Genomic DNA, 25,843 nt, shown 5'->3' on the forward strand with positions numbered 1-25,843 from the left:
TCTTACATATGCGTTACTCGGCTTAATCAATCACAAGAACCATCTCTGCCCTCACAGGTACCCATTTACCCCTGGGTGGAGAGAAGCAATTGCTCAGGAACACAAGTGTCATGACCGAGATTCGAACCCACACTCTGCTGAACAGAAGCACTAGAGCTTGAGTTCGGTGCTCTTATCTGCTCGGCCCTGACACCCTAACAGGCCTGGAATTACAAGCCAAATTTTGAAGGGCACCAAGGCCAGTAGAAAGGGCACCAAGGCCAAAAGTTTTAAAATTATCGGAAGGGTGGTCACGAGCCTTATTTTTATTATTATTCAAGGTATTGATAAATCATATCTTATTCATAAAGAAGCCAAAACATTTTGTAATTAGAAGACCAAAAAAAAAAAAAAAAAAAATCATCCCCAAAAGTTGAGTTTCTTCCATTTGGGGGCATATTTCTCAAATTCATCTTTTACATCTTCCTCTAAGCGCTCTTTTTGCGTCATAATTTTGGCAAATTCTTTCGTAAACATTTTCCCAAGAGTCGTTTCATTCACCAACAACATTTTTCGCCCGTTCACAAACAGACCGTACCATATATGGGCATTTTAACAACAGTGCCTCTGTTGATCAATGGATTGTGTTAGATTGTTAAATTGGGACATCAGATTAATGGGCGTGTGGATTATATGAGATGACTCGGTGAGGAATCGATCTCTGTGTTGCGCTTGTAACGTTGAATACCATGACTGCTGAATAGAGTTCCCTGGATTATTATTGTCGGCCGTAAGTAGTCGCCCGAAAAAACATGCTTGTGTCAATAAAAAAAATCTTGAACTTGGGTAAAAAAGGGCACAACGGCCAACACGGTTAAAGGGCACGGCAGTTTTGGCAGTGAAAATGGTATTTTTTCGAGGGGCATCACGGCCATGGCCGTCGTGTAATTCCAGGCCTGCCCTATGACTTAAACTGATGGGCAAACCACACACCAACCCTGAGCCCTCTTAACACAAGTCTCCTTTCAGGAGAACCAATCAAAACAGTGACTGACTCTATACTGAAACCTCTGAACCCTTATGACTAGGCCAGTAACTCTCACACTCTTCAGTCTCCTGATGATGACTAGAGCAGGCTAGTCGAAACATTGAGACCAATTAAGAAATCACTCCAAAGCAGTGATGTTAATAACGAGAAGTCCCCTCGATCCACTAAGCAAAAATAGTAGTTCTAGCCCATTTCCTACCTTGTTCCCAGGTAGTAGTTAACAGTTCACTAGCGGGACTTTTTAAATTTGATTTATTGCTTGATTGGTCGGTGAAAATGTTAATTATTGACGCAGATCAAAACACAGACCTAAGTTTTCGGTAAAGATGACATACCCAATTACCTATAGTCAAGGCCAAAACTAGAATCGACTTTGGCAATCGATGTGTATTCAATAGTGAAGTAAATTTTTAATTGGAAGATTTTGTTGAACTACGGCAAACCTTGAACTTAAAACCCGACTGAAAGCTTTATCCAGAGCAGTCAGTCATTGTTAGGTTTCGTGTTCACCTTGCAGGAGATTGAAGAGAAATACGAGGCTGCCCACGAGGAGCGCAAACGGCTTGAGAGAAGTCTACACAAGAAGGAAGCCGAGATGGAGCAGAGACTTAGGGTGAGTGTCTATCATCTCATACCTCATTAAAGCACGGTTCATACTTCATGCGAATGCAATACGATTTTTGACGTCACAAATTTGCTACAAATAATTTGCATTAGTTGAAATGTGCTCAACTCGTGCGAAGCAAAAACAACCATGTGACGTCAAATTCGCTTGGCATTTGCATTTTCAGGAAGTATGAACCAGGCTTAACCAGTCATGAACGGCACGTTGATCCAGAAGTCACAGCTTCAAGTCCTGCTGCGCGACTCTTTAATGGCAAAACAGCCTAACTTGAAAATGTTGGTTTCATTTCGGAGGAAATTGAGGCATTTTTTTCCATTTTAAAATTTCAATTTCTAGTTTATCTTTTTGATATAAATATTTTATAAAAAAAATCAATTTCATAAGAAAATAAGGAGAAAACTAAACAGCCGAAAGTGCAGTGTAGGGCTTTCAAAACCAAATACAAATTTATGTAAGTAGGTTTCACACTCGGAAGCTTTCAGGCTTTGCCCTTATTGGATCAGGTTTTTATTTCCAACATCCTATCACATCCCTGCACGAATCAAGCTGAGGCTGTAGTGCAAAGTAGTCAGGCCCCAACTTACTATGGGTGCGTTCGTTTAGCTTCCCTGGGTCGACCCTGGTCTTCCCCGGTGCATTCGAATAGCTTTGACGTCATTCCATGGGCTTACCGGGGTCAGCCCCCAGTGCCCTGCTTGTGGAGTGGGTCACTTGGGGGCTGGCCCCGGGTGCATGACATCACTACGAGACCAGTGAGTGATTGTTCGTTTAACTCTTGTCAGGGGCTCACCTGAGTGAGCACCGCGGGGTAGACCCAGGGAAGCTAAACGAACGCACCCATTAATAAGAAACCTTATTGGTGTTAATTGCAGGATCTGCAGCAGCAGCTTGAGATGTCCAAGAGGCAGCAGCAGCACATGGTAGACAGACATGTTGCTGGTGCATCCCAGCAGAGCCAAGTCAAGATTCAGGAACAAGATGCTGTAAGTAAAAATGTCTCCTATACAGGCATGCAACTCTTCCGCGTTTCCGCGGAATTCCGCGTTTTTAAAAAACTGATTAGCGCTAAGAAAAACATTCCGCGGTTAGCGCGATCTTAAGACAATTTACAACAATGCATCGTAACGCATGGTCTGGCCTCTGCCGCGGCACGCAATCCATTCTACTGCATGGTCAATCTAAAGCCCACAGCAAGCAATGCATACGTTTACACACTGCGTGCGGTCATTAATAGCCGTGTGTACAGTCGAAAAATCTGGAACAGTGGAACGCACCCCGTGGCGCAGGCGAGTTGTGTGCTAAACCAAGTTATTATACAGCCTTGAAATGAGTCTAAGGTCATGTCTTCGTCTGGTCCCGCTATTTTGCAATAGTATACACGTATTGTACATGTATGTATGTGTGTGTGAGTTAGTTACCAAACGTACATGTATACTGCTGCTGTGTGCGAGTCTCACCATGCGCTACGAAACAGTCGCATCTTCACAATGCGCTACGAAACAGTCGCATCTTCAAACGTCCGTCAAAATGACATCCAAAAGAAAAGATATTTTAGAGCGGGACTGAGTGGTACCTGGCCAAATTAAAGCCATAGATAAAGGAGTAAAAAATACCTGGAAGTGGTTCTGGTTGGAAAAATAAGACGTAGACGGTAAACTGCTCTCCGAAACCGTCCGGAAAGTGGACAAGCCAGGAATGGCATTTTGTGTGATGTGCAAGACGGCAAGCGGGAACAAGTGGCTCTCACCGAACATTGTAAGGCGGCAAAGCATCGGGAGTTGATTAAGTTGAGGAAAACTAACTATTCTTTCCCAGGTAGTTATGAAATTTGCATAAAATTATTATTCCCCCCCCCCAAAAAAAAATAAATAAATAAATCTGATTTTTTTTAGGCAAGGTGTTTTTCCATGTTATTTTAGTTGTATAAAACACTTCACTTTGTCTTTGTCATACATGCTAAGATTGATCCTAAGAGCATAAAAAACCTCAACACTTTTTAGGGTACCATTGTGGGTCTCGAAAAGTTTCCTCTTTTTTTTTTCATCGGGCAGTTGCATGCCTGCCTATATATTAACTCTCTCATGCACCGACCGGTCACACTAGCAAACAGTTTAAATCCCTTCAGACAAATAGTTGTAAAACAAAAAATGAAGAACGCACGACCACACAGTTTTCAGAATGGGCAAAATGACTCTTGAGGGTGCTATTGTGACCTGGGTTTTTTTTTTTTTGGGGGGGGGGGTTTATTTAGCATCCTTCACAAGGTGATGGTTTAAGCCCTTTTCACATTGTATCTATTATCTCCGTGGAATACAGCCCTGGGGAGGCCCTGGTACTTTTTTACCCCACGGTTACCTGGCGCTCTTTCACACTGTGTCCTTATTCCAAGGGGTTCCGTCTGAATGTTTCAAGACTACCTCAAGTTTTTACCGCTTACTCCCCCTACTCTGGAGCAGGGGTGGCTATTTCCTGGGTTTGCCCATTTGCCAGGGCAGACCGGGCGCAGACAGGGGGTAAAGCAATCATAGTGTGAAAAGGCTGGCCGTTATTCCCCAGGGGGCAACCCGAGGAACAGAGTAGCGTGAACACGGCTTTAGATTAATAGAGATGTTGGATTGAATGCATAACATGGTCGTCTCGTTTCTTTCCAGACTATCACCATGCTACAAGGTAAAGTGGGCGTGTTGGAGAGACAGATTGAGGAGATGATGGATACCAAAGATAATAAACTACTCCAGGAGAGGAAAGAACTCAAGTAAGTTTCTTAGATACCCTCAATCTTAGGACACCGAGGCCTATGTCAGTGTTCTCCCTTAGCAGTGGTCCACTGGCCAAATGGCAGTTAAAGCAACAGAGTTTCCCTGTTAGTCCAAATCATTGTTCGGGTGCCAGTCAGAGGCCATATCACCGTTAACTGCCGTGTAGCCAGGAATCGCACCAAAAATTATGATACAACCTGGGAAGTGGCAACCATCCTCAGAACTTGCTTCATTGTTCGATCAAAATTTACTTTATTTGCTTGTTACTGGTATTCAGCTGTTGCCTGCTTATCCTGAAAATCACATGGAAATTTGGTTGGTAATCCTGTTTTTATCGAGGAAGAAATTTCATGCTAAGCAAACTTTTGTGCTAGGCTTTATGAAATTGGGCCCTGATGGTTCTTTAAGTGTCTAACTTGATGCTATTATTTGTAGGCGAGTTGGTGAGGAGAGGGTCGCCGATCTGCAGCAGGAGAAGTACTACCTGGAAACACAGCTGGGTAAAGTAGAATGTGAACTGAAGCAATCACTCATCAGCCAAGACAGCCTCAAGAAGAGAATGCATGAACTACAAGAGCATCTTAATCAGGTACGATACACACATCATTGTCTTATGCCCAATCTGGAAGCTTGGCCCACCTGCCGTTGGGCCTTTCCTAACTTAAGTTGGGTAGGTTAAACTTGAGTGTGCCCTTGTAAGGGCAGGCCAAACTATTATTTGGACAAGATACTTAACTTGGAAACTTAACTGCAGTACTTGCAATCACAAGGTTGTGGGTTTGAATCCTACCAAGCTAACTGCTGATTTCACAATGACTAGAATAAGTATTGTCGTCTAATTACTGAATCACAACTTATTGATTTAATAATAATGATAATAATAAAACAGTATTTATATAAGAGATGTTAGATGTTAGTATTTATACAGCGCAATATGAATTAGCATTCCTCAAAGCACTTAACACAGCAAAATGAAAAGCATTACAAGAAAACAAAAACTTGTATATTCCCCGATTAAAGCCCACAGCAAATAATTGATTTGTGCAATTCATAATCATAGACAGTTGTTTACTGTGTGCATGAGAGAGATTGGCTGTTGCCTTTTTCGGGCAATTCTTCCTACGTTAGTCTGATTTCAAATTTTTGTTTTGCTCTTGGAAAAATTGTGATTAAATTATTATAGCCTAAACATGCTATTAAATCCATTGGACACTTTCAGTAAACAGTATTGTCCAAGGCCCACACTTTGTGTATCACAACTTCTATATAAAATAACAAACCTGTGAAAATTAAGGCTTAATCAGTCATCGGAGTCAGGAGAAAATAACGGGATAACCCATCCTTGTTTCCACACGTTTCGCCGTGTCATGCCATTGTGTTTAAAATAAATCCATAACTCTTGATATCGAGAATTGATATTGTTTTAATGATTTCTCAAAAAGTAAAGCATTTCATGGAATAATACTTCAAGAGAAGTCTTTCACTATTACCTTCTGTAAACCCTGTAAGTTATTTGTAAATCTGTGAACTTTTAATTTGTTTTTCTATTCCGAAAGTGTCCAATGGCTTTAAAGACTACACTGTGTGCTTATGTAGGTCAGCCCTGAAGTACGCTATAAATATTCCTTTTTTTCCCGCAAGGACCTAGTATCATGCCTACAGTTTGGTGTTTGTATCCCCATGTTTGACTTTGCCGAGTTCCCTCGACAAAAGATAATCCAAACAAACGATTGGGTGATTTTTTACGGCTGTGTTTCTCTTTCAGATGACGGAGTACCAGGAGACAGAGCTTCATGAGGTACGTCAGCAACTACGAGACGCCCACGCTACCACCCGGGACGCCAACCAAAACATGCAACGTCTTGAAGATAGCCGAGCCATCCATCAAGAGAAGGCAACTAAGGTGCAGATGAAGCTGGACTCGTACAAGCAAGAAGCGGAAGACAAGCTGCAAGAAATACAGGTCGCTACTCAAAGTTAACCCTCTGTTTAAATCTCACTCTGAATTACATTTTCTTAATCTCACAGTTCAGTAGACTCCTTGCACAGTGAGCAATGCACTTGCACACACCTTTCCTGTCTGCTATTTTGGGAGTCAAAATCGTGCACAAAGGATTTGACTCCCTATAAATAATGGAAAAGGTAGACGCTCATTGTCCGTAGGTGCGTTTCGCGTTGTGTAGGGGCTCTGTAGAAACTACATCAAAATGTGGCAGCTCACTCACCTCATTCAAGACACTCCTTAAAGCTCACCTGTTAGGACTATAGACTGTATTAATATGACATCACCTTTTAAATATCTGCCCTAAAACATGACGTCTGTGCGCATTTGTGTGCGTGCATGTGCCGTAGAAATCAAACCAGGAATGTTGCGTGCTTTATTGTCGACGCGTTTGGACGCGCATACGGTTTGCCCTACAAGATGGCGACTTCCATAGCAAAAAAAAGGGTTATTCAATACAGTCTATTTCCAATTCTGAACATTTTTCAAGTTGAATTGTTATTACTTCTTTCAGCGAGACAAGTCGGAGATCGAGGAGAAGTTTGAAACGCTCCGGAGTAGCTGCTCTGTCATAACAGACCTGGAGGAGCAATTAACGGAGACGTCGGAGCGCTGCCAAGAGCTGATGCTGCAGAATAATGAGCTAGAGAATGAGATCGAAGGACTTAGGGAGGAGAAGAACGGACTTGAGACGGGGAAAGAGGAGATGGAGGAAGAACTGGGGGAGAAGAGGAGGACATGTGGGAACCAGGAACTGGTGAGTTATCAGATTGATTGCAGAATAAAATCATGAGAGAAAGTACAAAATTGTGATAGAAATAAGTTCATGTACATCTTCATCAGGCCTGTGAAATCTCCGCTTTTATGCGGATATCCGCTTTGTATTGACTGCGCCAGTTCCAAATTGAAAAAACTCAAATATTTCCCGTCAGTTGGCTGCACATCATACAGCACATGCAAAGTCCGTAAATCCTATTTACATGTGTGCAGTGTTTGAACGTTATGGTCTTTGCTGCCGTTTGTGAGTCCGTAAAATATATAGCGCTGTGTCTACCCCGAATACAGCATAGAACCCTGCATTGCCATTTCCCTTCATGTCCTGAATTGGCAATTTGTCATGTTCCCTATTTTATTCTAGATTTCTAAAATAAAACAGGTTTCTGTGTCACATTATTTTGTCAGAAAAAATTTACTGGAAAAGTTTACTCTCAAAATCAGCATCTCCTGAAATCAGCAACGTCCTTGCAGCCGTTGGGGCGACCCTGCAGTCTTACGAATTGACACATCTTTTCTCGGTTTTTGGAAATTATCGGTCTCTTAAAGGGTCTATGTAACTTTTGTGGGACAAAAGATTCACTGTGTCCACAGATTTACACTAAACTTACACACTAAAATTAGAAAGCTTCCCTGAAAATATTACGTGCCGAGGTGCTGTAGTTTTTGTGACTTGAGTAAAACAATGTCATGAAAATAATTTTTGTCTCATGAGGCAAACATTATTTTAATCTTTTACAAACGTATTTTCATGACATTGTTTTACTCATTTCTCAAAAACTACAGCACCTCAGTAAGTAATATTTGAAGGGAAGCTTTCCACTATCATTATCTTCAAACCCTGTAAGTTTAATGTAAATCTATGGACATTTTGAAAAGGTACCCAAATCCCTTAAAGGTTGAACATCCAGATTTGAACGAAGGACTGAGTCATGTATTAAAGACAAGTTTTCTTTTTGTGACGTTAGACTATCTTAATGTTGAAGTCATCCTGTGTGATGCTAGAGGAGCAGATCGTTGACATGGAAGCCTTGAATGATAAGATGGAAGAGAAAGAGACTGAGTTGAGACAAGAGAGAGACGGACTGGTCCAAGAGATCAATGAGAACGAGTTACAGCTACAGAAAACCACCCAGGCGCTGGAGTCTGAAAAACAAGCTAGGTAATGACCATACCCAATTACAATCAAAGAAAATTAGATCAGGCATTTTTCTTGCAACCAATCTTAAAGAGGAAGGGTGAAAAGCAATCCAATTTTATGATGTACTCATTTTCCAATCGATAAAGTCCTCATGTGAGTGGAGAAAAAGTCTCTGACCTCATGCTAAAATGATGTAAATTGCCTTTGTATCCGATACCCTTCTAGAGCAAAATTTGTCATTATCCAAAACATCAGGGCCCAATTTCATGGCTCTGCTTACCGTTAGCACATAATCGGCGCTTACGAAAGCAGGGAATTCTGTGCTTCTGGCAAGCGTATTTCACGGGTTAGCGGGGGAATTTTGGCTTGTGGGCAGGCGTACTCCACGTTACTAGGCATTCTACGCTTAAATTCGGCGCTAGCACTTCAAGTGGGGAAACGTGATTGAAGCGCAGAATTCAGCAGTAAGCAGAGCCATGAAATTGGGCCCTGATGACATCATTCTGAGAAAAATGGGATAAACCCACGCACTTTGGTGGGAACTGAAAAACCCAATCCACGTGCAAGGCTCTTGGTGGGATTGGTACCGTGGTCCACAGAGGTGAAAGGCAAGGAAAGAAACCACTGAGCCAATCTGATCCCCATTGTCTGCCACAACTCTAGCCCCTGGACACTGGGTTTTTGATCTCATGACAAGACAAGTCGGCAGTCTTTTGTTTTTCAAATGAACAATAGTCATAATGAAATGGTGTTCAAAAAGTGACTTTGAGTCTGCTATTTATACAATTCAGTTCAGTATCACAATATACTAACCCTTCCCCCCCCCCCAACAAAAAAACCTGTACAATTTGTCTAACCATGAATTTTATTGAGTTGTGAAACAGAGCCCTGTATTTTTGTCTAAAAACACCCCTTTGATGGTCGATTTAGAGAATGGTCGGAGCAGAAACAGAGAGAGGTGAGCAGCAATCTAGAAGAGAAAGAGAAAACTCATCAAGCTCAGATTGAGATGTGGAAATCACACGCCAAGGAGCACAAAGAGAAAATAGCCGCACTCACCGATAATGTAAGTTTTGTATTGGTCTAAAGTGAATCTATGTTCCGTGAATTATACATCTATGCCGGGCGCCAATTGAAACCAGTGTTGATTTAAAAACACTGGACCACTTTGGTAATTGTCAAATACCAGTCTTCTCACTTAGTGGATCTCAACATATGCACAAAATAACAAACCAGTGAAAATTTGAACTCAATTGGTTGTTCGAAGTTGCGAGATAATAATGGCTAAAAAAAAAAAACACCCTTGTCACACGAAGTTGTGTGCTTTCAGAAGCTTGATTTCGGGACCTCAAAATCTAATTCAGATCTCTCAAAATCAAATTAAATATTTTAGTGGAAAATTACATCTTTTTTCTTTTTTCGAAAACTATGTTACTTCACAGGGAGCTGTTTCTCACAATGTTTTATACTATCAACAGCTCTCCATTGCTTGTTACCAATTAAGTTTTTATGCTAACAATTATTTTGAGTAATGTCCAATAATGTCCACTGCCTTTAAGTTGAAGTTGTTTTTCTTTTGACAGATCAATGCCTTGGAGAAGCAGAGTGCCCTCCTTGAAGTCAATCTGAAAGATGTCCAGAAGAAATACAGCGAGGAACAAGAGGACAATGCTCAACTGGAGCAAGAGGTACGCCCTTTTCATCACTCAATAAAAACCATTGATCTCTATTATACAGGCCTGTGAAATCTCCGCTTTAAAGCGGAATTTCCACTTTTTTTTTCATTTTCACACTTCCGCGTTTTTCTTGGGCGTCGCTTTTTTCCCCGTTCCGTATTTTTCTTGTGGTCGGCTTTTTTCTCGTTCCGTTTTTATCTTCTTTTTTTACATCTGAAATAGATCGTCAAGCAGCACGTGACATGTGAGTCGGGGACAAGACCCAGTAAAATGCTCCGCGGTGGTCTTTCATTGGAGCCGTTGTCGTTAATTTTTCGGTTAGCGCGATGTCTATTATACATGTACTTCAATGCCATTGTTCCATTGCACCTATAGAGGGCGCTTTACTAAAAGCTGTATTAAAAAGCCAACACCTTGAGACAAGATTAGGCACACATGGTTTTCCCACACGACGACGTTCGTACGTTGTGTGTGTGTATTTTTTGCAACACGTAAAAAATATGGCAGTTGACGACGAGGCATTCTCGCGCTTGTGGAGTTACTCCTAAGGAATGCTACAAAAATATCTGGAAAATGAGGATGCACAACACATTGTTACATTTAAGAATTGTGGTCTATGTTTCTGTGAATGTTTTGTCTACGCTGCAGTTTTTAATTAAAGCCTTTTAACGTGCGTAGTGCTGGCCCAAAATCCGGACAAGTTTCCCGTTTGCCCAAAATCCGGACAACGATTTTCCGTTTTTCTTCTTCTCATGATCCACTCACAGGCCTGATTATATTGATATTTATATTATTAATCGTGCCGCCGCAACTTCTACAAAAATAGTCGCTACTTCCTTCTTTGGTGAACCAATTGTGTTCATCACTTCTATCATCACTATATCGAGTCGAGTAGTAAATTTCACTAGTCGCCCAGGCTAAGGCCGTGTCCGAGTTGGCGACTTCGGCTACAGCTACGGCTAGGGCGCGCGCGTCTGCCATTCTTCAACACTGACAGACGCGCTGATCTAGCCGTAGCTGTAGCCAAAGTCGCCAATTCGGACACGGCCTAAGTCACCATTACTAATATAATGTGTTTGATTATTTCCAGGTATCAGAGCTGGAAGGTCAGCTGCAGAAGAGCAAAGCGACAACCTTCAAGCTGACACAGAGCCTGGAGGAGGCCATAGAGAGAGGTGAGCAACTGAAGGCAGAGGGACAGGATCTAGACAACCAGATGGAGACAATGCAGGTAATATAGTAGACTGGTGCCCTATGATAAGGACATGTGTATTGGGTTTACAGAACCAGCGATATCATTGGATACAAAGTACATGTATTACAATACATATTATACAAATATTGACTGCTTCAAGTGCTATGGTTAAAACTACGACTCCCGAGGTGATCCCCGGAGCATTATACTGATTGGGTTTGAGGTGGGAAAAAAGACATCTGGGTACTGTGCACGCCATGTAATAGTCTTTACTATTGCATGACAAACAACTATCATACGGTCGCCAGGTTTCTATTAAAAGTAAGACATATCATGTGACGCGCTCTAAACCAATGAAAAGACAGAATTTAGGGGTGTTATAAACATCCATATGATGGTGTATTGTATGTAAATGTGTACATAGAATCCGACTGCGCAATGAATGCGAGATCAACGGTACATCGCATACCACGTGAATGACGTTGGCTCAAAGCCACTCTCTGGTGTATTTCACAAGTTTGGTCTTGTAAAATAAATTCTGGTCCAGTAAACATTCTGAGTTACAAGCCGTGCAGTCTTGTGGGTTATCTGCAAAAATTTGAGCCCTGGTACCAATTTTATACTCCTGGATGAAGAGAAGCAATTTAGGGACGAGATTGTTCAGACTTTTGGCTGAATTCAGACTGTTTATGTCCGCCTGGTGAAGAAAATCAGACAGTATTTGTTTCCACAAATAAAGAAATCCTCGTCATTGGTCTACTTCTCTAGTGCTTTGGATACTGTTTCCAAAAGGAAATCTATAACCCCAGGGGTTACCAAACGGTAGAATTAGCATCATTTCAACATACCTTTGAATTTGTATCCAAGTTTCAGACTTTTTCGTTAGTAATAATAATAATAACCGTATTTATAACGCGCCATTTGCCAAAGGATACAAAGCGCCAGGTATTATTACTGCAACGAGTGGGGCGAATTTTGAGATATAAGACCTAATCCTTAAGCACCATGTAATGGTTTACAAGGTGCTGTGGCGCAATATGCTGCCTATCCAGCCAGAAACACCAGGGCGGACCCCTTTTATTTTCGATAAGTGCCCTGGGTTCTTTTACACGCGTTTACACAACACATTGGACCAACGGCTTTACGTCCCATCCGAAGGACGAAGCAATGGTTATGTGTCTTGCTTAAGGACACAAGTGTCACGGCTGGGGATTCGAACCCACACTCTGCTGTAATGACTCTCACCCCTGGCAATTATAGTTTAGTGATCATTTTGGTTTTATCATCATGATTCTCTCAGGTGCAACACACCCATGAGAAGGTGAAACTTGACGGTACGCTGGCCCAGCAGACTAAACTGATCGACTTCCTTCAAGCTAAGACCGAAGCTCCACCCAAGAAGAAGAAGAAGAGGCTGTTTGGTAAATCGGCGAAAGAAAGCACAATGTCGTCAATCCCATCAATCCCGATGCAGGTAATATGACTAACGCTTTCTGTAGAGGGTTTAAGTACCTTTGGTAGATTAATTGTTCGGCCGTAACATGAATCCTTACTCATTGTGAACAAAGATATGTATAATATAGTTTACCTGTAGAAGTTACAGATTCATTAGTTGTCAAGTTTTTGAGAGAAAAAAAAAGGAAAATCACAGAGTGATGTTTTCAGGAGAGTCGCGTGCACCGGACCTGAGCTCTGGTGTTTTTGATTGGCGGAGTAGGTTTGAGTCCTGATTGTGAAACTCGTGTCCTTAAAAGCACTAGTTAGTCATTGTATGTGTGGTTGATCTTCCTCAGTACAAGGAGCTGCAGCAGGCCTTGGAGATGGAGAGAGTCAAGAAGAGGGATCTACAACAGCAACTGACTAAGGCCAAGGCAGAGCTACAAGTTGCTAGGATGGAAGGTCAGTTTGCTTAGCATAATATGTGACCATACACAGAAAATGCACAGAAAGAATGAAATTAACTGAGACACTGCTGTAGAATTGCAAGGGTCGTGGGTTCGAATCCCACCCGAGTAACATGCCTGTGATTTTTTTTCACAGGACTCGGGGATAGTACTGAGTATACAGTATTAACTCACATTGGTGTATGGGTAAAAACAAAATTAAAAAAAAATTAATATTCTTTATCCCCGATGCAAATTTAACATCTCTTATGTGATAACGTTGATTGAACAAATGTGTTTTAACCCGGATTTTGTTTCAGCCTGTTTGACATGGGTTACAATACAATACAATACAATACAATAATCTTTATTAGATCCCAAAAAGGGTAATTCAAAGTTCTTTCGTTTTCAAAATGCAGTTTATAAGAATCAGCTGTTGAGGTACCCACTGCTAAAATATAGAATTCGAACTGACTCTAGCTATCGGGCAATCACTGTAGTCTAGTTGGTATGACACTGCTCTTGAATTGCAAAGGTCGCGGGTTTGAATCCAACCTTGGTAAATAAGCCTGTGATTTTTTTCACAGAGCTTGGGAATGTAGAATGTAGGCCTACTGAGTATACAGTGCTAACAAACATGAGTGTAAATTGGTAAAACCAAAATAAAAGGCAGTGGACACTATTGGTAATTGTCAAAGAGTAGCCTTCACAGTTGGTGTATCTCAACATATGCATAAAATAACAAACCTGTGAAAGTTTGAGCTCAATCGGTCATCGAACTTGCGAGATAATAATGAAAGAAAAAATCACCCTTGTCACACGAAGTTGTTTGCATTTAGATGGTTGATTTCGAGACCTCAAGTTTTAAATCTGGGGTCTCGAAATCAAATTCGTGGGAAATTACTTCTTTCTCGAAAACTATGGCATTTCAGAGGGAACCGTTTCTCACAATGTTTTATACCATCAACCTCTCCCCATTACTCATCAGTAAGAAAGGTTTTATGCCAATAATTATTTTGAGTATTTACCAATAGTGTCCACTGCCTTTAATAATCAATATCTTATTATTGATGATATTACAGTAAATACAAAGCCTCGGTCGGACTTCAAGACGCCCAGGCCCTCTTCCAACCCGGCCAATCCTCGTCTTCTATCAGCCATCGCCTTATCCCCAACCAACCAGCCCAGCCCCAGTCTCTTCACACCCATCCCCAATGCGAGGGCCAGCTCCAAACGCAAGACGGCCCAGAGCGGGAAGGATGCCAAACGCCCCAAGGAGCGCATGAAGCATAACATACCACATCGATTGGTCATGGGTCTTAATACTAGAGCCACTAAGTGTGGTGTGTGTGTGGATACTATACACTTTGGACGACAGGCTGCCAAATGCCAGGGTACGTTAATTATTTGTATCTGTTCACCAAAGATGATCATGATGCCTAGAGGCTTCCAATGTTTAAAAAAAAATGTGTGCATATCGTTCACAGTTGAAAATGAACTTAATTAGGCTGCAGCTTTGTATTCATTTGGGGGTCTTTTACTTGAAGTTTTTTCTCTATGAAGGGTGTAGATATTATGTAATTTTTTGTGTTTAATTTGTAACCATTTCAAATTTGCAAAAAAATAGTTAATGGCCTGATGTTTTGACCATAGCAGGCTCTCATTTAAAAAAAATAATATTAGGCCATTACCTATTTTTTGGTAAATATGAAACAAGGACACTTAGGTTGACACTTTTTTTATGATAACAAAGTCCTGTTAAACTTTAATTCTTTTTCGTAGAATGTCACCAAGTATGCCACCCTAAGTGTGCCCCGTCCATGCCCCATACCTGCGGCCTACCATCACAGTACGTCCAACACTTCAGTCATGCCATGCACAGTAAGACTGCATCACCGACGGTTGGCTGCCCCGTTACAGGAGACAGTGAGGCTATTGCATTACAGAGCTGGATGAAGATTCCAAGGTTAATATCAGTTAACAGCAATTATCAGTACCATATAGTCTTCTTGATTTAAAGGATACTTTTTGTAACACAAAACACAATGTCCACAGATTTACATTAAACTTACACCGTTTGAAGATAATGATAGTAGAAAGCATACCTTAAAATATTAGTTGCTGAGGTGCTGTAGTTTTTGAGAAATGATTAAAACAATGTCATGAAAATAGGTTTTTACATGCTAAAATAATTTTCGTCTCACGATCACTGAGACGAAAATTATTTTCATGACATTGTTGTACCCATTTCCCCAAAACTACAGCACCTCAGCACGTAATATTTTCAGGGAAGCTTTCTACTATCATTATCTGCAAACTGTGTAAGTTTAATGTAATTCTGTGGACATTGTGTTTTTGGTCCTACAAAAAGTACGTTATTATGTACAAATTATTTTGTTTAAACTTGGATTCAGAGACCTGATAAAAAAAATCAACTACCCATAGGAAAGCTTGAATGAATCAAGGTGGTCAGATTGGCATAGTGGTATCTTTCCTTGCCTTCCACCTCGAGGAGCCCGGTTTGAATCACGACAAAGGCACTATGTAGATTGGGTTTTCAGTCCCTAACGGACTGCGTGAGTTTTCCCTGGAATAGTTCTCTGCCTCCCTCTAAAACTGAAAACATCCCTCATTGTCTTCTCTCAGTTGGCAAGTTCACTTTCCTGAGAGTCCTTGGCTGAAAGGCAGTGGACACTATTGGTAATTACTCAAAATAATTATTGGCTTAAAACCTTTCTTGGTGACGAGTAATGGGGAGAGGTTGATGGTATAATACATTGTGAGAAACAGCTCCCTCTGAAGTGCCATAGTTTTCGAGAAAGAAGTAATTTTCCACGAATTTGATTTCGAGACCCCAGATTTAGAGCTTCTTGAGGTCTCGAAATCAACCATCTAAACACACACAACTTCGTGTGACAAGGGTGTTTTTTCTTTCATTGTTATCACGCAACTTCAATGACCGATGTACAATAAGCCTAGTACATGCTAACCATGCACCTTAGAGCGTAATAAACTTCAACATTTTCTAGGGTACCATTGTGGGTCTCATGTCCCGTGGCGTTTTTTTTTTTTTTTTTTTTCTTTCAACGGGCAGTTGCATGCCAGAGACTAGGAGGTTTTGTGTTTTACTTTAATTTTATCAAAGCATAATTAAATTTTCTTTTCAGAGTCGGCAAATCAGGATGGGACAAGAAATGGGTGGTCCTGGAAGGGACCAAGCTTTGTGTCTATGAAAAGGAAAACACAAATGGTAAGTGATAACAATTGTACTGATTTGACGAGAATGTGGTATTTATTAGAAACACCACTGTGTTTATAATGAGCGCTTTGAAGGGCCCTTCAAGGCCCAAATTTATAGTCCTTCATGCCCAAATTAATAGCCCTTTACAGTCCAAATTAATAGCGCTGTTGTGGTGCCCTGTGCTTTTCACGAGGTGCCCTCTGCAAGATTCGAGTACAAATTTACCCCATAGAAGTGATTTGTACCGGAGGAAAATTGCCGTGCCCCTTAAAGGGCAAAGTTCAAGGCCTGTATGTTATGTTTTGAGAAGAAGTAGTGTGAAATAAATGTTGACTTGAATTGATATTATTTGACACAGGTGGTGGCCAGACTGTCGATGAGTTTGACCTCTGTCCAACCGACGGCAGAGTCACAATCCACACTGGCATCACAGCTGCCGAGCTGGGAAACACCGCCTCCACGGACCTAGCGTATGTCCTTCGCATCGAGTCGCACCCTCACACCACCTGCTGGCCCGGTCGCTCCCTCTACCTCATGGCCGCCAGCTTCTCCGACAAGCAGCAGTGGATGATGACGTTGGAGTTTGTCATGAGCGAGGGCAGTGTGGGGTCAAAGGTCGCCAGGGATAAAGCGAGGCTCCTGGGGAATACCCTACTCAGTCTGGAAGGGGAGAACAAAGTGGATATCAACTGCACTGTGTTGCTGAGCGCAGAGGTGAGGTACTTGTTGAGTAGAATAGTGCCCTCTAGGGACCATGTTTGGTTTATATACCTGGTTTATATGAGTTATGTTAATTTTTAGTGAACGGTAAAGATAGATCTTCACTCTCTAATAAAGTCATAAAATAAAAAAAGATACTGCTCGTCTCCATGTCAAACAAACTGAATTGCCTTACCCTCGTCTACGCGATAGGGCCTACTTGACATGTTCACAAGCTAGGCACAATTTTGATGGATAGTGAAACGCTGTTCTAATTCCGTTGACATTTTTTACCAAAAAGTGTGTTTGAACAAATTCGTCTTAATATATTTGACAAACAATGTAAAGAAAAGTTGTAGATCAATGCATCATACAAGCCTTTGTATAGCAAACTCCTTATGAGCAAACCCTGGTACTATTGTTCCACAAACATTTATTTAGAATTGTATATACGTATTCGCCGGCGTCTCTTACCATACTATTCAAAAGCTTGTCCCTAATCATGTGACATAGCAACTGTCTCAAAAGTCTGAGGAATTCAAATTTATCAATATAAACCAAATTACGCCCAAATTACAATACAACCTGGGAACCTGTGTGATCCCTGGCTACACGGCAGTTAACGGTTGTATGGCTTCTGACTGGCACCCCCGAACAAAGATATTGACAAAATAGGGACACCGCCAGTTTAGGGCTAGATAGCTCAGTTGGTAGAGCGCCGGAACGTTAATCCGGAGGTCGTTGGTTCGAATCCCACTCTAGTCAATTCTTTGTTCAACCCCCAAAATGAATTCAAATTTAAGTGGTAACTTGAGATCAAGTATGTCATTGTACTAGAAAATATTCAAATCTAACGCATGGCTTATAAAATTAATAACTCCGACCATGTGAGAGCAGAGTTCTTTAAATTTCTGAACTTTGATTATCCCTTGAATGCTATATATAGTTGATGCTGATTGGTTCCGAGGAAGGTCTGTTTGCCATGGCAACGACCAAGAAGGCGCAGCCTTTGTCGCAGCTGAGTGGAATTGAAAGCGTGTTCCAGATGAAGGTTATGGCTTCGATAGGCATTGCTGTCTTGACTGTGGGTAGGTACTTATATTACTAATAGACCCCTTCCATGAAATATGTAAATTGTGCGTTTGCACTAACACTATTTGTGGGCAAAATTCGGTAACATTCCATCTTTTTGTTTTGGGCTGATGGTGGCATGACGCAAACACCTTTGTGCGTCTGCATAGTGCACAACTATATCAATTACACAACTGTATCAATTACAGTTGTCTGAGAAACTTTTTAAAATCCGTTGAGCTGTACGAATCACCCACACACCGGTGTTTACAAATTCCTGAATGTCATTAGTACTGTAAAATAGAGCTAGCCTCCCAAGATGAAATGTATCCCTTTTTAAAAACAAAATTTCCTTTTAATTTTGTTTTCTAATTACTGACACCTGCCAGCCCTCTGAAAAGAAAATAACTTCCAGAAGATGTAAACATGTTTTTGATAAGTGTAAACAACGCATTTTCCTTTTCACTTTCGTTAACAGCTACTCTGTAGATGAGTAGTGTAACTTCCCATGGGATATACCAATGAGTTGATCAATGCGTCTGCTTATTTATATTGTGCAGGTTCTGAGCGTAGACTCTGCTATGCTGATCTGACCCACTTGAAGACAATGGCGAGCCAGGCTAGCGTCACTGAAGCTGTCATCAACTACACTCCAATTGAGAATATACAGGTAATTTGAACCACATACGCTAGATGATGTTAAAGGAACACGTTGCCTTGGATCGGACGAGTTGGTCTATACAAAGCGTTTGTAATCGTTTGTTATAGAATGCATATGGTTACAAAGAGGTTTTAAAAGAAGAATACAAATGATCCACACAAGTTTGCCTCTAAATTGCGTGGTTTTCCTTTTACCCTGTCGCCAAACACGGTCGGCCATTTATGGGAGTCAAATTAAAAAAAAAGTAAAAGGAAAACCACACAATTTCGAGGCAATTTTGAGAGGATCATTGTATACTACTTTAACAACATCTTTCTAATCTGTTACTGTGGTATAATAATGTGAAAAACTAATGATGTAATTATTTTTATTTTTTGTACTCAGGAGTGCCACCTGTTTTCCTATGGGTTTGTGAATGGAGCAGCGTACATATGCGCAGCTACCCCTCATAAGATCACCATATTCACACACAGTAAGCAGAATGGAGTGACAAAGTTTACCCCACGCAAGGTAAGAAGGCCGAACTCCTCCAAGATGGATTGCTCAATCATGTTCATATAGTCACATTCTTAGTTACAATTTCCCAAACGTCTGTTTGCTAAAGAAAGTATGAAAACTCAATGAAGTGTTGAAAGAACATAAGCCCATTATTGCATGCTGTTTTCCTAACTTTATTCTGATTTACGCTTTGTCTACCCTCATCAGAAAACTCAGCAACATCCATTTTTGAGCCCGGTTCACACTTTCTACGAATGTTAAGTCTTTTTTGCTGTAAATGTTGCAAGTACGATTTGTTCATTGCAGATTTCTCATTGCCTCAGTGTAATTCAAGGCTTGCCAAATGCCAGGATGGAATATTTAATTTTTTATTATTCATGACTTTTCTTTTGGTCACTACAGGAGATCAACACGGCGGAGCCATGCAGTTGTTTGTTGTTTACATCCAACAGTCTGCTAGCAGGGACTGATCGTTTCTATCAGATTGATCTCGATCAATATCAAGTTGATGGTGAGCAAACTCTTGATCTTGATATTTTTTCCTGCACAAATCGCCTCAGATGTGGCTGTTGACGTGCAGACTCGATCAGATTATTTTTTATTCTAATCAAATGCTGCTAATCATTCAGAATCCAGTGTTGTTAGAAGCTTTGCTATGGATAATAATAAGTAATTATAAGTAGCTGGTAACTATTAAACTGTATCATAGAGTTATATATAAGAACTAGAGGGTGCACTGGCCTATATACGCAACCTGGCATGCGTGCAGGCGGCCATTTTCTGTAATGACAAAACAGGCATTGCTTAGGGTGTGTTTTTGCGGCCATTTTGTAAGTTGAAAAAAAAAAAACAGCATCGCGTGGCGTTCAATAAACACAAACTCAAGCGTGTGTTTCATATTCAACGCGCGTACAGAATGGCGCGCGTGTGTCTCCTTGCGGTCCCGTCGCGTTTGTGAAAGACGCATCACCAGTGAGCCCTCTAGTTCTTATATACATGTATAACTGTATGAACTGTATCCACAAGTTTACCGGTTATAGTTACTTACTTTTCAGAAATCATTTTAAAACAAGTTAATCAGGAGGTCGCAGGTTCAAGTCTCGCTCTTTGTTCAACCTAAACTGATTTTAAAATGTACCCAGTCAGTTTCCCTTTGTGGTTTATTGCTTGAGCGTGTATTGAAATTTTTGCATCTGATCCGTATTGTGCTTTACAGAGTTCCTGGATTCCAGCGATACCTCGTTGGCCTTTGCCGTCTTTGGTGCGAGTAGAGTCAACAGTTTCCCGATCGCTGCAGTACAAGTTGCCCCCGATGGCTTCGACAGAGAATTTCTACTGTGTTTCCATGGTAAGTGTTTTCATCCATTGATCTTTCTTTTGTTGAGTGATACTCTTTAAGTCATTAAGGCCAAGTCTTACGAGGCAAGTTTCAGGCAACAAGTTCCAGGCAATCTACATTTGAACGTTCTCTAATTATTCTTGGGGAATGTAACGCAATGTAAAATTACAGATGTGCTACCAGAGTGGTTCTGCATGCACTGCTGTTGGTTGCCTTCAAGTTGCCTGGTGTGACAAGGCCCTTTGCCTATATGTAGTATCTTATAAGAATTTGAAGAATTTTTAATTCTTGTCCTAGTGCAATTTTTTTTCTTTTTTTTCTTTTTCTTTCTATATTTTGTTATGGCTTTCGGATCCCTCCCCTCGTGTTTTCTGGTATGGTTAGCTGCAGGCACAGCCGCTTGTAAATAAATGGGTCTGACACTTCAAACATAGAGACACCCTTTTATGTTAAGCTTGTTTGACTGAAGCCATGCCAGGCACCTTAGTATAGACACTTCAGATGAATTTTGTCCAAGTTTGTGTTTTCAGTCAAGACTCAGGAATTTAAGGAAAAAAAACAACAATAAATAGTTTTAAAATAAAAAGACAAATAATAAACCCTGTGATCCCTGGCTACACGGCAATTTGTGGTTCAATGGCTTCTGACAGGCACCCCCGAACAAAGATATTGACTAAATAGGGAGACCGCCAGATAGCTCAGTTGGTAGAGCGCCGGCGCGTTAAACCAGAGGTCGTTGGTTCAAATCCCGCTCTAGTCAATTTTTCTTTGTTCAACCTAAAATCAAAATAAAAAGACTGTACAAAACTCACGGAACCCTTGATTTTGCAGAGTTTGGAGTGTTTGTGGACAGCAAGGGTCGTCGTACGCGTGCCGAGGACATGAAGTGGTCTCGACTGCCGTTAGCGTTCATGTTCCGTGGGCCGTACCTGTACGTGACCCACTTCAATTCAATGGAGGTCTGCGAGATAAAACCACATGTTGAACAGGACAGGTAAGCAGAATTAAACTTAAGTTTTTTTATTTTGGGCTGTCATATTGGTGTAGTGGACCCAACAACAAAAGTGCTTCTCTGTAAGTAAGTTTTTTTGGGGCTTAATTTTTCAGAGTAATTATCAAAGGTGTACCCTCCCTTTAAAGGAACATTACAAAATTGTTTTTTGCTAACAAAACAGTTGCTGGCAGTGTAAGCACTTCATGTAATCCACCATATACATAAACTGACAAACCTGTAGAAGTTTGAGATCGATTGGCCATCTGGGTAGCGAGAAAAAGTAAAAAAATAAAAATAAAAAAACCAGATTACACATTTTGCATGTGTGACACCGAGAAAATGTGACCAGATGCGGACGATGTACATTAACTCTGTCTTGTTCTTTTATTATGGCGTTAGTATAAACCCTGAAATGATACAAAATAGAATTTCCATATAAATACAATGCTTTAGGAAATACCAATCTGGCAAAGTAAATTATGAAAAGAACAATGATAATCCTCAGATAATCCAATGCAATCAAAAGAGATAAATCGAACTCAATAACACAGTTTGCCTCTAACTGTAAAGTCAAGTTAAATTCCAAAATGAATTAATACAAGGCATGTAAATGCTTTAACTTGCAAAGACAAAATAGGAAATAACTAAAGCAAATGTGGAAATAACCTCTATATCTATTTCTGCTCAATAAACCTTGAACTCAACTTAGTCCAATCACATCCTTATGAATAAAGAACTAATAAAGAACTTGAACCACAACCCTTAAGTTAATACTGATCAAAGAATAATCAAGAATGTACAAGGCAAGTGATTGCTTTGACTTGAGACTCTTAATTAATTAATTCACAAAACTTAGTCAAAGTGCATAGACTTGTTCTACAATAAACCTTAGAATTAATAAACCCAATAGCAGCACAATAACATTGCAGCTAGGCATTCCAAAGACTTGTATAATGAAACATAAGCTCTGGCACTCAGTACTTGTTTTAGACCGAATACATAATGAGTTTACAGTAGAGAATAGTAGCCTACTTCTCCCTAGTGTACTCTTATCAAGATTAACAATAAACAAAGAACCCAGTGTAAGACTAGAACATGCAGGCAACACACCAGTGATCACATATCAATTGCTTGACTGAACCTTAAGTGGCAGTGTACACTAAAGGATGCTATATCGATAAGCTATGCTGCGCAGCAATACTGACTATCGATATGCTCACTTCCTAACCACAAACATCACCCAGCATACGCCCCAGTGCATTTCTACTCTCACACAAAGAGGCAACTGACATTGCACAATGCCAATGGTGGTACAGTAAGGAAAACCACACACCTCTGTATGAATACTTCTAGTCTAAGACAATGACAAAATAAGGAAAAGTTTGATCACAACACCCACAAAGGTGCTTTCAAACTAAATCAAATACAAATGAAACTAAAGCTATAAATGAACAATACAACTAATAGAAGTAACAATAAAGTGAACTTAATAGAGGAAACACTAAGAAATATCTGAAGGAGTTTAAACTAAGTTCCAAATCAAAAGTAACTTCCCAACATTTAGAGACTAGAAAAGCAGTAACAAATCAACTTTAAAATACAATGTAAAATAGACTTACCCCAGCCTAGTCACTATAGATCATCATGAGGTGATCTTCCAAACTTCTCCTTTCTAACTTGTACCATGAAAAATGTATGAAATAGACGGAACTTTTGCCACAGAACAGATATCAATGTTGGCTGTACATGTGCTGTGGTATGAATGACTCACTACTTCTTGGAACAGATAAGCTAAACAATAGACAATGATAAGTGAGAGAGTCTTGAGATCAAGCGAGGGCGCTGCGCAAGGGCTATATGTAAATGACCTGTCACATACTCCCCTGCTTAAAGGTTGGCGTCCCGACAACTTAACTAATTATGTGACATTAACTTAATGATTAATACAAAAGAAAGAGAGTACAAAATATAATCTGTTACTAAACACAATGAAGTCGTCAACGCTGGACTCCTGCCAACATCTGCGCTAACAGCAACTGGGAACGACTGAAGTCTGCGAGAACTTGGAGATCGATCGAAGGAGCTCTAACAGTTACGGCCGGTAACTCGGACTGGACAACAGACTTCGGGAGGTGATGGGGATTGGAGTGTTGTCCCGCTTCAGCACGGCTGGTGTGGCGCAACTGCTCCGCTTTGGCAAGTGGGACCTCCTCCTCTGTAGTGGGCTCCGGTGGGGTATCTTGCACTTCTGATGTGGGTTGAGGGGCTAGATCGTCAGGGTAATGCTCCCCTGCTTTGTGTACAGCAGCGGGTGCTCTCTCTGGATCTTGCACATCTGAAGATTGAGGGGCTTGGTCCTCAGGGTGGTGCTCCCCTGCTTTGTGAAAAGCAGCAGGTGCACTCTCTGGCTCTGGTTGACCCGTTGTCATCGCCGGAGTCTCACCTTCTGTCTCCAGTATGATGATCGCCTCATCTGCCTCCTCTTCTGCCTCCTCAGGGTGGTGCTCCCCTGCTTTGTGAAAAGCAGCAGGTGCACTCTCTTGCTCTGGTTGACCCATTGTCATCGCCGGAGTCTCACCTCATCCTCGACTGGGGGTAGATGCAGTATTAATACACCATCCTGTCTACGACGCCAAATGTGACACCGAGAAAATGTGACCAGATGCGGACGATGTACATTAACTCTGTCTTGTTCTTTTATTATGGCGTTAGCATAAACCCTGAAATGATACAAAATAGAATTTCCATATAAATACAATGCTTTAGGAAATACCAATCTGGCAAAGTAAATTATGAAAAGAACAATGATAATCCTCAGATAATCCAATGCAATCAAAAGAGATAAATCGAACTCAATAACACAGTTTGCCTCTAACTGTAAAGTCAAGTTAAATTCCAAAATGAATTAATACAAGGCATGTAAATGCTTTAACTTGCAAAGACAAAATAGGAAATAACTAAAGCAAATGTGGAAATAACCTCTATATCTATTTCTGCTCAATAAACCTTGAACTCAACTTAGTCCAATCACATCCTTATGAATAAAGAACTAATAAAGAACTTGAACCACAACCCTTAAGTTAATACTGATCAAAGAATAATCAAGAATGTACAAGGCAAGTGATTGCTTTGACTTGAGACTCTTAATTAATTAATTCACAAAACTTAGTCAAAGTGCATAGACTTGTTCTACAATAAACCTTAGAATTAATAAACCCAATAGCAGCACAATAACATTGCAGCTAGGCATTCCAAAGACTTGTATAATGAAACATAAGCTCTGGCACTCAGTACTTGTTTTAGACCGAATACATAATGAGTTTACAGTAGAGAATAGTAGCCTACTTCTCCCTAGTGTACTCTTATCAAGATTAACAATAAACAAAGAACCCAGTGTAAGACTAGAACATGCAGGCAACACACCAGTGATCACATATCAATTGCTTGACTGAACCTTAAGTGGCAGTGTACACTAAAGGATGCTATATCGATAAGCTATGCTGCTCAGCAATACTGACTATCGATATGCTCACTTCCTAACCACAAACATCACCCAGCATACGCCCCAGTGCATTTCTACTCTCACACAAAGAGGCAACTGACATTGCACAATGCCAATGGTGGTACAGTAAGGAAAACCACACACCTCTGTATGAATACTTCTAGTCTAAGACAATGACAAAATAAGGAAAAGTTTGATCACAACACCCACAAAGGTGCTTTCAAACTAAATCAAATACAAATGAAACTAAAGCTATAAATGAACAATACAACTAATAGAAGTAACAATAAAGTGAACTTAATAGAGGAAACACTAAGAAATATCTGAAGGAGTTTAAACTAAGTTCCAAATCAAAAGTAACTTCCCAACATTTAGAGACTAGAAAAGCAGTAACAAATCAACTTTAAAATACAATGTAAAATAGACTTACCCCAGCCTAGTCACTATAGATCATCATGAGGTGATCTTCCAAACTTCTCCTTTCTAACTTGTACCATGAAAAATGTATGAAATAGATGGAACTTTTGCCACAGAACAGATATCAATGTTGGCTGTACATGTGCTGTGGTATGAATGACTCACTACTTCTTGGAACAGATAAGCTAAACAATAGACAATGATAAGTGAGAGAGTCTTGAGATCAAGCGAGGGCGCTGCGCAAGGGCTATATGTAAATGACCTGTCACACATGTAATTGATTTTTTTTTTTAAAGGAAGAAGAATAAAGCGTTCACTGAGCGCTAAACTTCAAACGGG

At 40.6% G+C, this 25,843-nt stretch overlaps 2 protein-coding genes and 1 non-coding gene across 3 annotated transcripts in view; 2 read left to right on the plus strand and 1 right to left on the minus strand.

The window, feature by feature from the left end:
* The window catches only part of LOC117290436 (citron Rho-interacting kinase-like), a 42,931-nt gene that overhangs the window by 14,512 nt on the left and 2,576 nt on the right, over positions 1-25,843 (plus strand). The window contains exons 16-37 of the mRNA XM_033771849.1: positions 1,545-1,640; positions 2,525-2,635; positions 4,304-4,407; positions 4,847-5,000; positions 6,177-6,374; positions 6,928-7,170; positions 8,156-8,349; positions 9,259-9,394; positions 9,912-10,016; positions 11,095-11,235; positions 12,500-12,673; positions 12,993-13,098; positions 14,165-14,476; positions 14,865-15,048; positions 16,250-16,332; positions 16,682-17,037; positions 17,969-18,110; positions 18,654-18,763; positions 19,139-19,264; positions 19,655-19,763; positions 20,469-20,600; positions 21,423-21,585. Of these exons, the coding sequence (XP_033627740.1) occupies positions 1,545-1,640; positions 2,525-2,635; positions 4,304-4,407; positions 4,847-5,000; positions 6,177-6,374; positions 6,928-7,170; positions 8,156-8,349; positions 9,259-9,394; positions 9,912-10,016; positions 11,095-11,235; positions 12,500-12,673; positions 12,993-13,098; positions 14,165-14,476; positions 14,865-15,048; positions 16,250-16,332; positions 16,682-17,037; positions 17,969-18,110; positions 18,654-18,763; positions 19,139-19,264; positions 19,655-19,763; positions 20,469-20,600; positions 21,423-21,585 (3,479 nt within the window). The remainder of the gene's footprint in view (positions 1-1,544; positions 1,641-2,524; positions 2,636-4,303; positions 4,408-4,846; positions 5,001-6,176; positions 6,375-6,927; positions 7,171-8,155; positions 8,350-9,258; positions 9,395-9,911; positions 10,017-11,094; positions 11,236-12,499; positions 12,674-12,992; positions 13,099-14,164; positions 14,477-14,864; positions 15,049-16,249; positions 16,333-16,681; positions 17,038-17,968; positions 18,111-18,653; positions 18,764-19,138; positions 19,265-19,654; positions 19,764-20,468; positions 20,601-21,422; positions 21,586-25,843) is intronic.
* On the plus strand, positions 17,715-17,787 carry Trnan-guu. The gene has a single exon. It is a non-coding gene; the product is annotated as a tRNA-Asn (tRNA).
* On the minus strand, positions 21,993-25,768 carry LOC117290437. Its single transcript, XM_033771850.1, has 2 exons — positions 25,518-25,768; positions 21,993-24,305 (listed from the first exon to the last, which is right to left on the minus strand). Exon 2 carries the CDS (start codon positions 24,147-24,149, stop codon positions 23,583-23,585), a length of 567 nt encoding a protein of 188 aa, XP_033627741.1. The 5' UTR covers positions 24,150-24,305; positions 25,518-25,768; the 3' UTR covers positions 21,993-23,582.

The sequence above is a fragment of the Asterias rubens genome, chromosome 5 (genome assembly GCF_902459465.1).
Source record: "Asterias rubens chromosome 5, eAstRub1.3, whole genome shotgun sequence".
In the NCBI taxonomy this organism is placed as follows: Eukaryota; Metazoa; Echinodermata; class Asteroidea; order Forcipulatida; family Asteriidae; genus Asterias; species Asterias rubens.